Raw genomic sequence first — 16687 nt, forward strand, 5'->3', positions numbered from 1 at the left:
TATTAGTTTATATTTTTTAATTAGGTCTTTTTTTAAACTTAATTTAAGTCTAAATCAAATTTGATTAAACTCAAAATTTGATTCGAATTGATTAAGGTTCGAAATTATCTATTGATCAAAGCTCGAGCAAATTGTAAGCTTGATAGAGCTTGGCTAAATTACACCCCTAGCCAGGTAAGAAGTCATAGACTCACTTATTTTTATTAAGTTGGGAAGGTGAGAGTTTTCAAACAGTCACCCACGGTGAGACTAAGGATTAGAGAGACAATTATATGACTCGAGCCAGCTATGCACCGAGAGGGGGTGACAGCTCAACGGACGGTGGATCTGTTTACCCCCAAGAACTTGGGCCTAAATTTATTCCCTCCTTTGTGATTTTATTTGTGTCATTTTATTTTTTTATAGTTTAAATTAGAATATAATTCTTATTTTTTTTAATATATTTGATTAAATTAATACTTTAATTTAAAATTTTCGTTAGAGATAAAGTTGCGGATAAATTAATACTATCAAAAATATGATAAATATATTTAATGAATGCATATTTTTTTTCATATTTTTTCATATTTATTTTAGATGTGTTATTAAATCATTTACAAATTTGATTTGAATGAGATCTTCAATTGATCTACAATTTGGTCAAATATAATAAAAATAGTAACGTTCTCAATTTAAATATAATCATAAAAATGATAAGCAATAAAAATAAAACAATAGAAAGTAAACTGTAATTGTCCCTCTTTTTTATAGGTTAGATAAAAAAAAAAATAGTCATCTGTTAGACAACTAAAAAGATCCTTTCAAAAAACAAATCATAATAGATTTAAATCATGCATACCATCGCCATAGTAGAAAATCTACTAAACATGAACCCTAATATATATATAATATGTTTATACTGTTCAGATTAATTTAAAAGTTTACCGCTAATTTTTAGTTCCTATTTAATTTTTTTTCTTTATGATAAATTTAGAGTTCATGTAATAATGGAGTCAAATAATTTTTAATTCTTATCACAGACTCCTGGGCTAATCCTCCTTACAAAAATTTATAGTATAATAACTTAGATTCAATCACAGCATACACATTTGGTGCAATTCCTTCCTATAAAATAGTTAGGACTTCGACCATTTATGCTAATAGTATTCGATTCTATTTACCTAATTCTTTTTAACGGGTCAAGTCAGAAGAATTTTAATCCATAAAATTATGAGACTCAGTCTACAACTCTAATAATTTGACCCAACCTAGCCCAACATCATTAATAAAACATATTTTAATTCATAACCATGATTTAATACACTCTTAAATTTTATTAGAGGGTAATAATACCATTAACCCGATTGTCCGCTAGGCCGTATAAATGGGTTGAGGTCGAGCCTATCGAAACTAATCGGGTTTAGAGTTAAACCCGATCCGACCCGAACAATGCATGATAACAATAATTAGGTAGAAGGTCAACCTCTCAGCGAGAGCCAAATTAGAAACTTCTAAATCCGACCTCAACTATTCACTATTATTGGTCTGTTCCCATCCTACCAAATAATTGAATTATAATTTCTTCTAGTTTTGATGTTGAAATTAAAAGAAAAAGAAAAATAAAATTGAACTAATAATTTAAAAAACTATACAAATATTATATTAGATTTTGGAACTATAAAAAGAGATCTTTGTAATAATATTATAAACAGAGAGAGAGAGAGAGAGAGAGAGAGAGAGGATGGAGTACCATAATATGTCGTCACCTTCATCCTCCAATAAGGCGAAGCACCGGCACCACCATTACCTCACCGCCTGCTTCCGGTCGTCCGCTGAAGGTGACGTCGGCGGTTACCGGACTCTTCTGGAGGCGCCGTCCCTGATCCGGTCCCCGTCCACGTGGCTCCGCTCCATGGCGCAGGAGCTGCCGAAGCAGGGGGAGAGCTCCCGGAGCCTCTTCACCGGCGCATGCGCCGGCGGGGCACGACACCGCCGCCGCCACTCCGGCGACTTCAGGTACGATCCCCTCAGCTACGCCCTCAACTTCGACGAGGACGCCGGCGGCGAGGAGGAGCTCCGGAGCCGGTGCTTCTCATCCCGTCTCCCGGCGTCGCCGCCGCCGCCGCCGCCGCTGGCGAAAGAGGCTCCTCTGTGATCCTCCTCGTTGGAAAAGATTGGGATCTTGGCCGTAGGGTTTTGGTCGACCAATTTATGTGGTGGAGTGGAATAATTGGAGGAAATTATAGGCTTAATTAATAGCCCTCTCTCTCCCCCTTGATTCGTTTCAATAAAAAGGTGGCACCTTTCGAAGAAGAGACTCGCTTCTTTTTGGCGATGTCGATGTCGATGTCGATGTCTTCTCCATTGACCTTTTTTCTTTCCTTGTACGTAGATCCTCTTTTGAAGGAAGCCAGATTCAATGAGAAAAGATTGGCGAGTTTTTGTGAAAATTGAAAAATAATATATACAATTCATGCATTGGAAAGCAATTAGGAAGATTTTTATTTATTGTATAGAATCATTTATGAACATCTTTCCTCTGTGGCATTGAGGTATTGTTGGGTATTTTAGAGCTTCCCATTTTGAGTAGTTGTTTGTTCTTACTTGTTAGTTCAGGCTGAGAAATGTACACTTTGGAAAGGCATCCAAGATTCCAAGTAGATAGATAGGTCATAGATGGCATTGAATATAAGGATAATTGTTGGTCTAATGATGGACAAGTAGCCAATAATATGGTATTGCATATGAGGAGGATACTGTTGTTCATAGGGGTATTATTGCTGGTCTTCCAGATTTTGAAAGAAATGGTTGTGACAAAGAAACTGTAAATTAAACTACTAATGATCTTATCTGCTCATAGCTCTTCATTCTTTGATATTGAAGGTACAGAGATGGATTCTTTTGACAACTTTCAGTGAATCTGTACATATGATCCAAGTGTATCAAGGCAACTTCCACCTCCCATTTAAGTTTCAACTTTGCACAGCCCTATGATTGTATAATGAGGTACTAGATTACATGAAAGCACAGAGCAAGAGGAACAAATATGCTGGAAGTATTGTACAAATCTAGAAACTCAATGCTTTGAAGTAAGTTTGTAAAAGAAATATTTACCGATGAAAAAGAAGAAACTCGTTCAACAAATTTGCCGTTAGACAAGACTGTACATGGCATAGAAATACACTAGAATCATGGAACATCAAAATTTTCTCTTTTTTTTTTTTATTGAAAGGAAGCATCAGTTGCCTAAATCTGTTTGGCCTTTGTATTCAATTATACACATAATCCTAAAAAGTACAAAAATCATCTGAGACATTCTTCAGATTGAACATGAAATCAGGAAGGCCTGACCTGTCCCACAGAATAATTTTATGCTGTCTATTATAATTGCCTAACCAGTTGGCAGCTGGCTTAGCTTCCCAATAGCCATGCTGAAATTTTTAAGTATTTTTCATTGGATTAATGATCATATTTGGCCATGGTAACTGGGTATCTGAATGGCAACAATATATGGGCTGCGGAGGCATCGCTTACTTTCATAATTATGCCTCTACTAAGCCTTGATTGCGAGAAGTCTTCTTCTTGACCTTCACTGCTTTGTGGATTACTTCATCTCCACCTTCCTGCTTACTTTCGATCCTTGCAAAAATCGGCAGAGGATCTGCCATTGTCTGACCTTCTCTCAGCCCTCCCCACTTTGTATCATTCTGCAACAAAAAGAAAGATGATAGTAAACTAATTTTCTACAATGATTTAGAATAAAATACCTAATCGTACAAGTTTGAGATTCAAGACTGATTTAAGTGCCAAATATATAAAATTATTCTAATGTGATAGTAGGTTGCGCAAGAAGAGAACATTTTGTCAAAGATTAATATTGATTGCTTTGATTCAATCTCCATCTATTTGTTTGTTTTCTTTTTATGCACACAAAATGGTACGTGGAACAATCGTTCACTCACTCATTGTTGGTGTGTGTGTGTGTGGTTAACATTTTTTTTCTTGAAGAGGGCTTCCTACAGTAGTTATTAAACAGCACACATTTACAGTTGAAAGAACGTACCCAGGAAAGTGCTTTAAATTGTTCTTCAGAGAACCCAAGCTGCATATAAATCCTTGAACATAAGCTCGGAGTGATCGGAGATAAAGCAATCGCAATGATCCTCATTGCCTCCAGTATAATCACAAGATCCTGCATATAAAGGTAAATTGAAATGATGAGCAATTATTGACAAAGTGCCCGCAAACCCAGTAATCTTGGCAATAATTATGTACATAGCAATTTTGTCAAAATCAACATATGGAGGCACGGAGCAAAAGTTGCCAGGAATATGTAAAGCAAATGCCTACATGACAGCTCTAAATTCCAAAATCAAAAGTCAAAATAACACTGGTCACAAACTATGCTTTCAGTCAGAAAGTCGAGATGCATTATTTTGTTCTACGTTCTAACATGAGAAAACCAAGACTGCATAGGCAGAATAATCATCAGCTGCACCAATTCTATATTATCCTGAGTGAGGTTACATTCAAAGAGACTTAGAAATGCATATGCAAAACCGATTGTTACACAAATTTGATCAATGTTTTATTTGCCTGATTTATAGCAACATTTTTTGTCAGGCACTGACAAAGACCTTGTATGGCTGTTTTCTCCTCAAGTGCTGATACCACAAAGAGATTCTATGCTTTAAGTATTATGAGAATAATATATACCAGTATAGAGCAGACACCCTAGATTCCAATATAAATCGAAGTTCAACTTTTCTTTGTTTTCTTCAAATCTTTACTTTTTCAGGTATTCAGAAGACAAATAGTTTGCAAGAACAAAGTTATGGGAAAGAAAGAAGTACAAAATGTCAAAAGACCTAAAATAGGGAAAATCAAGCTCAGTAATTACCTTTGCAGCCATTTCAGCACTAACACCCCCTTGCTTGAAACGAGACCATGGAGCATGCTCATCCATGTACAAATTACCGGCATTCCCAATCTCTAACACAGATTCACAAGCTGATGATAAAGAAAGGTTTTCATAGTGGCACCTTGCCCTCTCCACCTACACAAGAAGATTTCTAGTAAGAGAAACTGCCAAACATATTAATTCAATCCCGGCCAACGTGCAAATAGAACTCAAGAATAACACCAGCAGAAAAGCATCAACATATTAACATGCACGTGCACTTCTATTGTTCTTGATAGATAATTTTGTTTAACAAAAACAGAAAGCGACAGGAAAATGTAAATCTGGTATACATGATGCCCAAATTCTTCTCACAAAAAAGGAAAATAGAACTGGATATTACTGCTGTAAATATCAGTATGTTTTTTGGGTAGTAACAATGACTAACAATAGCAAATACTAGCTATTACCTATAAAATTATCACTAGCTATTTAATAACATTTTAATTGAAGAACGTTACAAAACCTATGCTATCACTACTGTATAAGATGAAAATACAAAGCAGTAACTGGCCAGAAGTCACAACAATAATTCTTTCACTTTTCTCTCATTTGGAACAGTTAGCCTTTTTATGGAGATGCTGTTTTCTATCTCTCCAATCCCTGAAGTATAGAAGACCATCCAAATGTCTGAACTCCACATCCAACTGCATAACTATAACACCCACCAACTTGTAGATCTGCTACCCCGATAATATGAGTATATGACATAGAAAAATATATATATATCAAATTCTACATCTTAGAACACTACACAAATTTTTTTCAAAATGACATAGAATGTTCATGCATCCAATTTAAAACTTCCCTCTGACTTTGTTTTGCATGGATGTCCAAGAATGCACGGTTACTTCTTAATTCTTACCAATTTTTCCACAGCATCTCTGAATGAATTATCTTCTGCTGCCGTAATAGAATCAAAAGCCAGCGTGGACTGGCAATTTTTCTTTAGAAGCCCAAGAGTTCGGTTGAGAAGGTTTCCTGAATGTATAAATACAGTCTTCTCCATCTCAGCTTACAAAAGTATATATTCTATATGCAACTGAGTACTGTAGAAGTAACATCAATGAACAAATGAGAAGAATTTGCTATACACACCAATTGTGTTGGCAAGATGTGCATTGACTATATTGATGAATCGGTCCTCTGAGTAGTCACCATCATTCCCGAATTCTACTTCCCGCAAAAAGAAGTATCTGACAGCATCAGCCCCAAATCTCAGCACCAGATCTTTCGGTTCAAGTGTGTTTCCCAATGATTTTCCCATCTTCAAACCATCCTAAAATTTTCAACATAAAAACCAATGCTGCATGAAATGAAAATAAATATATGAGAAAAATCATCATGGTTCACAGTACTCCTAAGAATCTGTATTATGAGCTAAGAGCACTATGCTGAATGACATAATTTCTAAATTGAAAAAACTTGCAAGCAAAGTCTAGACATGGGACACGAAAGGACAAAAAGTATCATATAGCAAATAGCTTTGAGGTTTGCTCGCTTACCAAGTGCTTTTGGGGGGTTTTGTTTGGTTAAGAGTTGATCCGTATAAGGGTGTAAACGACACACTTTGTTCTAATAATACTTTCTTTTAGTAGCTTCTCTGTTGTTAATTCTTAATAGTTAATCCTTGGCAAATCTTCAAAACAAATTGTCCAGCTACACTAATAACATATTGCTACTTCTCCAATATACAGATGAACTTTCACCCTGTACACTAGAAGCAGATGCTTACAAACCCAACAGAGTCCTTTTATCTAGGAAAATCCTTTCCCCGCTTGACGAAGAAACTATTTTTATATCTGCAAAATTAAGTGTATTTATTGTTTAAAGTATAAATGCCTAACTACCTAAATCTATTTCCATGGAACATAATGCCATATTACTTTATTACAAATCCCAAGATCATTCATTACAATTAATAAGACAAGTTTATCCAGATAACACACGTATATTATATCAGTTATTATTCTACTCATTGGTTCTGTGAATCTATCCTATAAATTCAAGAATCATACAATGGATATCTATATGTTGAATGTGTAGTGTGCCATAAAATTGTCTATCTGCTTTCATCAGTCATCCATTCGTACCAAATAGCATGGAATATTTACTCAAAGCTGTTGCACTGTTTATGTCCAACACAGTTATGATGAGAATAGAGACAAAAGAGATGATGCAAAGTACATTTTCTTCTGCCAGTAGGAGTGAGCTTATCTGACCATTATATTGACTGATAGAGCTATATTCTTTGCCATCTTTCACTTTAACAGTAATAATAATATAACATATGACTCATGCTCCTTTGGAATAAAAAGATCTTTGAAAAAGGCAACAAGATGTGTGAAGAAGCCATATTGTTGCAGCATGAATTACCTTTGTCAAGAATCCATGACCAAATACCATGTTTGGAAGGCGTAGACCAGCTGACATTAGCATTGCCGGCCAATAAACTGCATGAAACCGCAAGATATCCTACAGAATAGAACCAGGAAAGATCAGAGAAACCCCCCATTTTAATGACATCTTAATCAATTTTCTTGGTTATATGTATCTTGTAGAAACAACATGCTTCGAAATCCAATATTCTGGAAGAAGTTAGCTTTTCAGATTTGGTGATGTCCATCCTAAGCTATTTGGTGAAAATTATACCTAAATGGTGGATACATGACAGTTGACACATCATATCCAACCATCTAAGTATGAAGATATGCTAGGAAGGACAAACCAAATAACAAGATGTGCCTGCTATAGAATAAAAGTTACTTTTAGTTCTTCTGAACCTTTCTAATAGGATTAATAGCAGAGAGAAAATGAGATGCACCAACAGTTGCATAAGTATACATGAGCAGAATATCTGATACAAAATAGAAGTACGTCAATCATGCTATGACATGTCATAGACTAATACAAATAAGTGCGGTAGCAGTAGCAATAGCTAACATTTATTAGGGGCAAAAAACATTTTTTACGCACCTTTCCTATCAAAGGATCAAGATACGCACCTTTCCTATCAAGTGTAATGATGCAGGCCATCCAAAACTAATAGCTTGTTGTAAATTTGGATGCTCTCCATCATCTAATAATGCTGAAATATATCTACATGAAGCGAAGAAATAAAAATCAGGTTCAATGGAGTCCTCCCTTGAGGACGAAAGGAGGGATGCCAAAAGATATAAATCAAGCAAAGCAATATATATTGAATCTTGAACAGATCTATTCTAGCTTATCAGGGGCTTCAGCTCCTGGGGACAAAAAGGCCCCATAGATATCATCTCAACCAGAATAGGGGTGCAAGAAAGAAATGGCACAAACATTTATCAAAGTATAATGCATCTAAATTAAGCTGGTGCATCTTGGAAAGTACGAAGCCAAATCATATAGTTACCTAGGTTGCTCTATACAGATGATATCAGAGATCATAGCATTCACATCCAATCTGAACAAAACTTGTTTGCACTAGTGCTAACTAGAATTTTCAAGAAAAAGATAGAGATAGGGTGTCATACCCCAATAAAGCATCAAACCATACATATATAGTTTGTTTGCTGTCATTAGGCACTGGTATACCCCATTCCACAGATGATCGTGATATAGAAAAATCTCTTAGTCCACTCTTAATCCAGCTTTGCACCTATAACATTCTCCATCAGAAAGTCCACTATGAAAGAAAGGCGCTAACTCTGAAGGATCAAAATGCATGACAATGCACCACAGTTCTCTGAATGATTTAAGGATACATATGCAGAAACAAGCAAAAAAAGTCCAGCGGAAATTCTTCATATCCTTCAACAACCTTGTACAATAGAAACATTTTAGTTTCTGAAGGAGAAAGTGTCACCTTTTTCTTAGTGGTTAATGTTTGCAGCGCCAGAGCCTGTTAAGATACAAAAGAAGCCTTTCTTCCAAAGATACAGCACAAAAAAGAAAAAAGAGAGCATATCAAATGCCAAAATTCAACAAATCCTCATGAAACAGAAGACAACTTTCTAGTTCAAGAAACACGGTATAAGACAATGTTGAAGACATAAATTAAAAACTAAAGAATTTGCAACATTAAAGGAACTAAAAGTCTCACCTCATTCAACCGAAATGAAGGCTTCACAAAATCTGGATTGCTTGTCAACAGTTCTTCTAAATTCTTTTGATACTTTGATAAAGCAAAAAAGTAGTTATCTTCCTTCCTTAGAAGACAAGGCTTTAAATGCATGGGACAACAGTTATTTTCAAGCAGTTCTTTTTCATCCTGCAAATATGCACCCAAAATGGTGATTCTAAAATGTGGCTGCAAGTATCAGTAATAAATAAATATAACTATAGACAATGTGATGAGCTATAGTACCACTAATAGGCAAAACTACCTTGTACTCTTCACAGTTTACACAGTAAAGCCCCTCATAATCAGCCTTGTATATGTCACCATTGTTTAGCACTCTAGAATAGAATTCTTTAACAACAGCCTCATGCCTAGAATCAGTAGTTCGGATAAACTTGTCATATGCTATACCTAGCTGCGATTGGAAATGCAATAGATGAAGACAATAATAAAACAGTGATTTAGCCAGTCCAACAACTAACTTGTACTGAGAGTCAAATCAAAAGGAAAGGTACGCAAACATACGTCAGCCCAGAGCAACCGGTAAGCGTTTGAAATTATATCACAGTGTTCTCTTGGGCTGCTACCACTAGCCTCTGCAGCTGCAGCGATTTTCTCTCCATGCTCATCTGTTCCTGTGATAAATATAACCTTCTTCCCTAACAGCCTCTGGAACGAAAAGGCATCAAAGTAGTTTTTAAATAATTCTCGGATTGCATATCAATTATTTTTGCGAGATAAGATTTGTCATATAATTGAACTCAGGATGTCAGTGTTCTGTAATAATCAGATTTTTTTTAATATATATATATATATAATCAGATAATTTACACCATATGAGCCTGATTGTAATAGGTAATCTAGGAACCATGCTATACATGACTATCTTTATGTAATATCGTCTCAGGACTGGCATGAATGACTGATGGTGACATACGCCCAAAATATCAAAAGAAACCTACCGAGCATTCAGGGAAAAAGAAAGGATTTTGAGGGGGGCAGACAAATTAAAAGGCAAGAAAAAGCAAGGTTCTTTAAGGCTATACACGCAAAATACAAATTTAGAGGGGTATACAAACGAGAAAAACCTAGATTCTTATTCATGTCCACTCAAATCTACCAAAATCGGATTGCAAACTCAACAAGAATAGGGAAAGGGACTAACAAAACGGACCTGAAACCGAGCAATGGCATCGGCGGCGATGGTAGTATACGCGCTGCCCATGTGGGGCGGCGCATTGACATAGTAAAGAGGGGTCGTGAGCACGAAAGGCTCCTCCTTGACGGATTCTTTGACCTCCTCTGCATCAATCCGGAGATGGGCAAAGCAGCGAATCGGGGAAGAAGAGATGAGTGGCAACGAGGTGCGGCGGAGGAAGAAGTAAGGAGACGCAGCGATGAGTTGCGATCGAGAGGAGGCGATGGAGGAGAAGGGAGTGACGGCGTAGAGACTGGTAGGAGAAGAGAGCAGGGCCCGAGTGGCCATTGGTGAGACGAGGGTCGAGTTGTCTTGGTTATGGTTTATCCTAAAAACTTCTCCTTTTCTTCTCTATGCAAGTTTGGATAGAAGAGATCGGGCTCCTCGTGACCAAAACCACACGCCCTTTGCTTATTTTCCTCCGACAAAGGGGAAAATATATATAGTTAATATAATATTTTTACCTTCCATAATTTTATTTATTTGTGACACTTGTTGAGAAAAAAAGAAGAAGAAAAAACTACTATTTGTTTGAGATTTTTTTTTTCTCTTCTAAAAATTTTATTTTAAATAAAAATTATTTTCTCTCTCTTGAGTTTTTTTTTTTCTTATTTTTTTCAAAACAAACAGAGTGTAGATCAATACTGCTTTTTAATCGAAGTGGGATAGCTCATGGTCATATACTCATATAATAGTTGCGTTTTATTTTCAATTAAAGACACATGGGAATAGGAAATAAAAGAATATTATTTTCTAATTTATATTTATATATTTAGTAAATAAATAGAGATAAACTAAAATATTATAATATAATAGAATAAATCAGAGAAAATATTAAATATAAATTGATAAGATAAATATAATTAAATATTCTATTTCCACTGTTCTTCTTAAATTTATATGTACTCCTCATGTAAAATCCTATTAAAATTAATATTTTATATTTAAGATAAGACTATGAACTTTTTAGTGTTTTGTACTTCGCATAAAATGCTTTTGGGAGTTGGACTATTTAGAATGATAAATTAGTGTGAGATCTAGTATGGTCCAAAACTACTGATTAAATTTTAAATAAAAAAATATATTGCATAGATAAATTTTTTTATTATGTCTTTATCGGCTAAGATATAATTGATATTATTTTAAATAAGCTAGAAAGCTTATCTACTTATAGATTGGTCATGTAATGGAAAATATAATCGTTGAAAGTTCAAGAGGTTCGTTCACAGAATCGTAACCAATCAAACTGCAGCACGTCATTATTAAATGACATGTGAAGCCGACGAAGCCTTCATTTCCGTGTTTCGTGTTCTTCAACAGACAGCGAAACTGCACGAACCCCATAGATTCCCCAGCAACGGACACCAGTGCACGGCCGCCTCCTCCATGCGTGCTTCGAACGCGAAGGCGATTCCCATCACCATCGGCTGTCCACGTGTCCCTCAATCGGACGATCGGATGAGTCCTGGACGTCAACCCGACGTTTAAGGAGAGTTAATAGACACCTTATGTCCGGGCGGAGTCCCCTGCGCCTCCCACCGTTTCGATTATTAACCTCCGCTTCCCGCTTTACCCCTCACCTTCCTCCTCCTCCTCCTCCTCCTTCCCATCTCTCTCTCTCTCTCTCTCTCTCTCTATTTCTCTCTCTGGAAGGTAACACTAATCCCCTTCCTCGTTACCCATTCCTCTGCTAGGGTTTATATTGATCTATATAGAATCCCATCCTCGTGTTTTCGATCTCTTTGAGTCTTAGGTAGCTGGAGTACTTGGAATCGTGAGTCATGTCGGACGAGGAGCACCACTTCGAGTCGAAGGCGGACGCGGGGGCGTCCAAGACGTATCCGCAGCAGGCGGGGACGATCCGGAAGAACGGGTATATAGTGATCAAGGGGAGGCCGTGCAAGGTTTGCTGATCATTCCCTCCGATCTGGCTTCAGTCCTTTGTGTTCTCTCTTCGTTTTTTATTGGATTCGATGAGTTGTCGTGGATCTATGCTGCTTTCTGGTTGATGTGATGCTTGGATTTTATTTTTCGTGGATTCGGCGCTTATCCTGAACATTAGTCAAATTCTTTTTTTTGTTGTTGTTGCATTTACAGTCAATGCTTTTGTTTTTGTTACTTTTTATTTCTGAAAATTAACATAATTTTTTTTTGCACAGTGTAAATCTAGTTTCTCATTTAATATAAATAATAATAAGAAAAAGTTAAGAAACTCGCTTGTGAGGCACAAAGAAGCATAGCTTCACTAAAGGAAAGTGGCGCCCGGTTGCCTGGCTATTTTTCCTCCAAAGTACAATCGAAAATTTTGTTGCTGAGTGCTTTAGCACTGTACTTCGACGCGAAATACTATATAAGAGAAAATTTGAGAAAAAGTAGTCAGCTTTATATTTGATTTGGAATTTTGTGATGATCCTTTTTCATAAACAAAAGGGGTATTTGTAGGTGTTTGATTTTTTTTTATTTTGAGTTTCGTCAACACTTTAACCCCTAATTAAATAAATTCAGCCTATTAACCATTTAAAGTAGCCCTCAAAGTTATTTCAAAACTTTTAAAATTCTTGTAAAGTTTAAGCTTTAAATTCCTTTAATTAATAATTTCAAATTTTAATAAAATTCTGAAATTAATAACAGTTTTATCTTGGGATTTGCTTCCTGGTGGTTTCTGAAATATCTTGTGCAGGAGTAATGATCTAATTATCTTTAGTTGTTTTTGTAAAAATTTATATTGAATGACTAATTACCTGATAGAGGTCGATTTTCCAAAAGGGAAAAAAATTCTTCATTTGAAGTGGAGATTGTATTTATATCAATGTGTGTCGTTATTCATCAAGACCTTCATGCTAGTTTGGTGGTATTCAATCTTTCCGTACCAAGTTAAGTTAGGTTCTTTAGTTTTAAACTGTCATACCTGTCCCTTTTTCTTTTAGATATATATATTTTTAACTCTATCTATAATTTTTGTTGACTACATTCAGCAATGCTGAGTTCTCTCATAACTGTTTACTATTTTGAACTGGACAAATTTGCTGAACTAAGATCACACACGAAAAGAACGTCTTTACATGACTATCTATGATCTAGTATTTTGTGTGCTTTTATTCAAGTGGAGTGCTGACATCTGACCGGTCTATAGAAATTCAATGGAATGCATTTTGATAGGTCGTTACAGTTGGCACTCAAATTAATTCTCATCTTTAAGGATTTGCCTAAAAGGACCTATAATTCTTCCTGGGCGACCCGTTAGTTCCGTCTTGCTTGAGTTGCCTACCCCATCTATGCCTATTGCAGCTATGCAACAGAGAAGAGAACAGCAACTACTGTGCTGTGCCCTTTAAAATTTTAAGCGGTACAGCATGATTATTATGTTAGCAGACATCAACTGAGTATAATATCTGTTCTGTTAGTGGACTTATTCTTTAGATGTTAACTTCGATATTGTGTGTACGCAGCAACAGCAACATGTAAATTTTCTTTTCTTTTCCTGATTTTAGTGGACAGATTTATACATATTTTAGTTTTCAATACGGTGTATGAGGATATCCTCTTGTTTCATCATATGATCATTTGGGGCTGAGTCTCTGTGCCTATTCTTTAGTCTCTTCTCTAATAACATTAAATTACTTGTCAGTTGAGTTAGTTTGAATCGCTGTAATAGGTTGTGGAGGTTTCAACCTCGAAAACTGGGAAGCATGGTCATGCCAAATGTCACTTTGTTGCCATAGACATCTTCAATGCAAAAAAACTTGAAGATATTGTGCCCTCATCTCACAACTGTGATGTAAGTGAATTTTGTTATTTGTTGTCTCAGTTAGTATTGACTTCGGTATATCTAAAGTGACTAGTTTTTTTTTTTTTTGTGCAGGTTCCTCATGTTACTCGTACCGACTATCAGCTTATTGATATTTCTGAGGATGGATTTGTATGAGCTAGTTTCATTTTCCATCACCTCTTGCTTTTAATCATTCCTGTGTATATTAATTTCTTATGACACCTGGCAGGTGAGTCTGCTGACTGAAAATGGCAACACCAAGGATGATCTGAGGCTCCCAACTGATGACGCTCTGCTCACTCAGGTTAGTTGCAGTTTCCTATCTCATTTGAAATTCCAATTATTTCTTCTGCCCCAGCAAGTGAATGATTTTGACTTTTTGAGAAATCTTTTCAGTTTACCACTTCTATCATTAAATATTTTTTGACAGTTTCCATCATAAGTTGCTTTAATTATTTAACTGAACTTACATGAAGGATGCTTTGACTTTCTCTGATATGCTCTTGTTTGGACCTCTGGAGATTAAAAAAAATTCTTAAATTTTTCTGGACTGCTGTGTTCGTGTTGCTTGAAAGCCACTTTGCATCGTGACATTAATTAGAGGGTAATTGTAACGGACTTTTATGATGTTTAAAAGTATTAATTGTGATTGTCTGCAAAAAGATAGGGTGTTCATTACCATTTATTAGTGACTACAAAAGGAGAGACTTGTGTCCCAACTGATTGGGGTCAGTTCTTTTAATGGATAATCACTGAACTGTAAACTATATTCGGAGATGGTTGACGATCATAGCTATCTGGCTCACTTTGTGTGATTTGCTCCAATTGCCTAGGATTTGTGGTTGATATAGTCATAAGCAGGATATATAGATGTTAACAAACATTATTGTGGCATTAGTATGAATAATATACATGATTAAACTGAGAAGTTTTTTGGTTGTCAGATATAAAAGATTAAACTATTGTTCTTCTCTAAATCCATGCCCTAGAAAGCTCCTTGCTATTTTTTAAGGTGCTTTAGTGCTTATTTTGTATGGTACGGGTAGCTCAGAATTTGAATTGGTGATTCATGTTACTCCAATTAAGTTGCAATTTAGAATTATCTCCAAAATTTGAGATAATATCTGAACTTTGACATTTACTCGAAGGATGAATGTTCTGTGATGTGCTCATGCACTAATTGTTGTCTGAACTACTTAATTAGGAGACTTAATGATGACCTTTTAAGGGTGAATTTTCTATTCATTTGGTAGTAATCCTCGTTATATAATTCCTCTTGATCTTCTTGCATGCTGCAGGAAGAATCTAGTATAGGCAATCCTTCTATTATTTGTTTGGTTGTTGTCAAATGTTGAACAATTTTCTGTAACTGGATTTTGTTTGTGTTAGCTTATATTGGGTCCTTAGAGCTGTGTAGCAGCTTGTATTTGCAATGTTGCTTGTTAGAAAGTAGTTTCTTTATTTTGTCAGTCCAGATCAATAACCATATGTTTCCGGATGGACAGATTAAAGATGGATTTGCAGATGGGAAGGATCTGGTGGTGACTGTCATGTCCGCAATGGGCGAGGAGCAGATCTGCGCTTTGAAGGACATTGGCCCAAAGTAGCTCTTCTGCATGTACTGGATTCTGCTCTTCTCTAACTATATATTCTCCATGAGCATAGTGCAGCCACTGAGACTTCTAAAAGATGTACGAATAATAACAATAAGGCATTTCATCCTGCTGCTTGAATTGGCTTTTGCTGCGGCTGTCGATGTTAGCGATAGCCGGCTAGTTACTCAAACATTTCTAAGAACTGGTATTCTACATATTCTTTTCTTAAATTTGGTGTGCTCTTTAAAGATTTGCTTTTATCGATATATGTCTGAGAAAGAAAGTGAGTCTAAATATTTGTTAAAGTTATGTATTTGCTTTGTTGGGGTGGGGGGTTAACAAAAGTTCCAAACTGGTTCTTTTGAAGAATTAAAAACTTCAAACTGCTGAATGTTTTGGCACCCAATAACTGCAGTTCCTGCGGTTGGGGCTGTAGACTATCTGGATTGGGATTCGGTGAATCGGTTTATACCGACTCAATTTTTAGACTTTTTATTATCTTTCAGGTTTAATCGGAGTTATTGAATAACGTATGATTAACGTATTAATATGTTTTCAGTGACATGCTTAGAATTATACATCTGTAACCAGACTATTACACCTATACACACACACACACACACACACATTGAGAATGATGTCCTAACTAAAATTTAAATCTGTACTCTTTTAATTATAACCATATACCCAAATTATCATTGTTTTAGTTTCCACTTAACAAACGTGGATAAATAGAGAGATCTTTTAGCCTTAAAAGTGTACAATATGGACCACCCCTCCAAACAACCTTGCAATCCGACATTAATAACGCGCGGACTTCTCAAACAACTTCATGTACCTACCATTATATTTTGTTACATTATTATCTTGATGGGTTTGACTAGTTTGTAGGTTTGCTGCCTGCTAAGTTATTAATACCAAGATGCGTTCCAACTTCATATAGTACAAGTTGGTACACTGCTAACATAAATTTTTCTGAATTCTACAAGTAAATTATGATAATAATAATAATAATAATAATAATAATAATAATAATAATAATACTAATAATAATAATAATAATAAAAGAAGAAGAAGTTAGATTCTCTTC

General features: G+C 35.7%; 3 protein-coding genes across 3 annotated transcripts in view; 2 read left to right on the forward strand and 1 right to left on the reverse strand.

The window, feature by feature from the left end:
• LOC140785807 (eukaryotic translation initiation factor 5A-2-like) overlaps nt 1-15827 on the forward strand; it is a 37780-nt gene extending 21953 nt beyond the window's left edge. Inside the window, exons 2-7 of the mRNA XM_073133834.1 lie at nt 11843-11886; nt 11987-12137; nt 13889-14011; nt 14096-14152; nt 14232-14306; nt 15508-15827. Of these exons, the coding sequence (XP_072989935.1) occupies nt 12015-12137; nt 13889-14011; nt 14096-14152; nt 14232-14306; nt 15508-15609 (480 nt within the window). The 5' untranslated portion in view covers nt 11843-11886; nt 11987-12014 and the 3' untranslated portion in view covers nt 15610-15827. The remainder of the gene's footprint in view (nt 1-11842; nt 11887-11986; nt 12138-13888; nt 14012-14095; nt 14153-14231; nt 14307-15507) is intronic.
• On the forward strand, nt 1692-3123 carry LOC140786334 (uncharacterized). Its single transcript, XM_073134667.1, has 2 exons — nt 1692-1995; nt 2863-3123. The coding sequence occupies exons 1-2, from the start codon at nt 1721-1723 to the stop codon at nt 2882-2884; spliced, it is 297 nt and encodes a 98-aa protein (XP_072990768.1). The 5' UTR covers nt 1692-1720; the 3' UTR covers nt 2885-3123.
• Nucleotides 3174-10641, reverse strand: LOC140786333 (methionine--tRNA ligase, chloroplastic/mitochondrial). Its single transcript, XM_073134666.1, has 12 exons — nt 10210-10641; nt 9561-9704; nt 9301-9450; nt 9018-9185; nt 8449-8573; nt 7945-8038; nt 7316-7414; nt 6038-6218; nt 5805-5920; nt 4880-5035; nt 4043-4171; nt 3174-3686 (listed from the first exon to the last, which is right to left on the reverse strand). The coding sequence occupies exons 1-12, from the start codon at nt 10519-10521 to the stop codon at nt 3522-3524; spliced, it is 1839 nt and encodes a 612-aa protein (XP_072990767.1). The 5' UTR covers nt 10522-10641; the 3' UTR covers nt 3174-3521.
• Nucleotides 15828-16687: the final 860 nt, after the last annotated feature.

This window comes from Typha latifolia, chromosome 4 (assembly GCF_019914945.1).
Source record: "Typha latifolia isolate L0001 chromosome 4, TyphaL0001v2, whole genome shotgun sequence".
Lineage (NCBI taxonomy): Eukaryota > Viridiplantae > Streptophyta > Magnoliopsida > Poales > Typhaceae > Typha > Typha latifolia.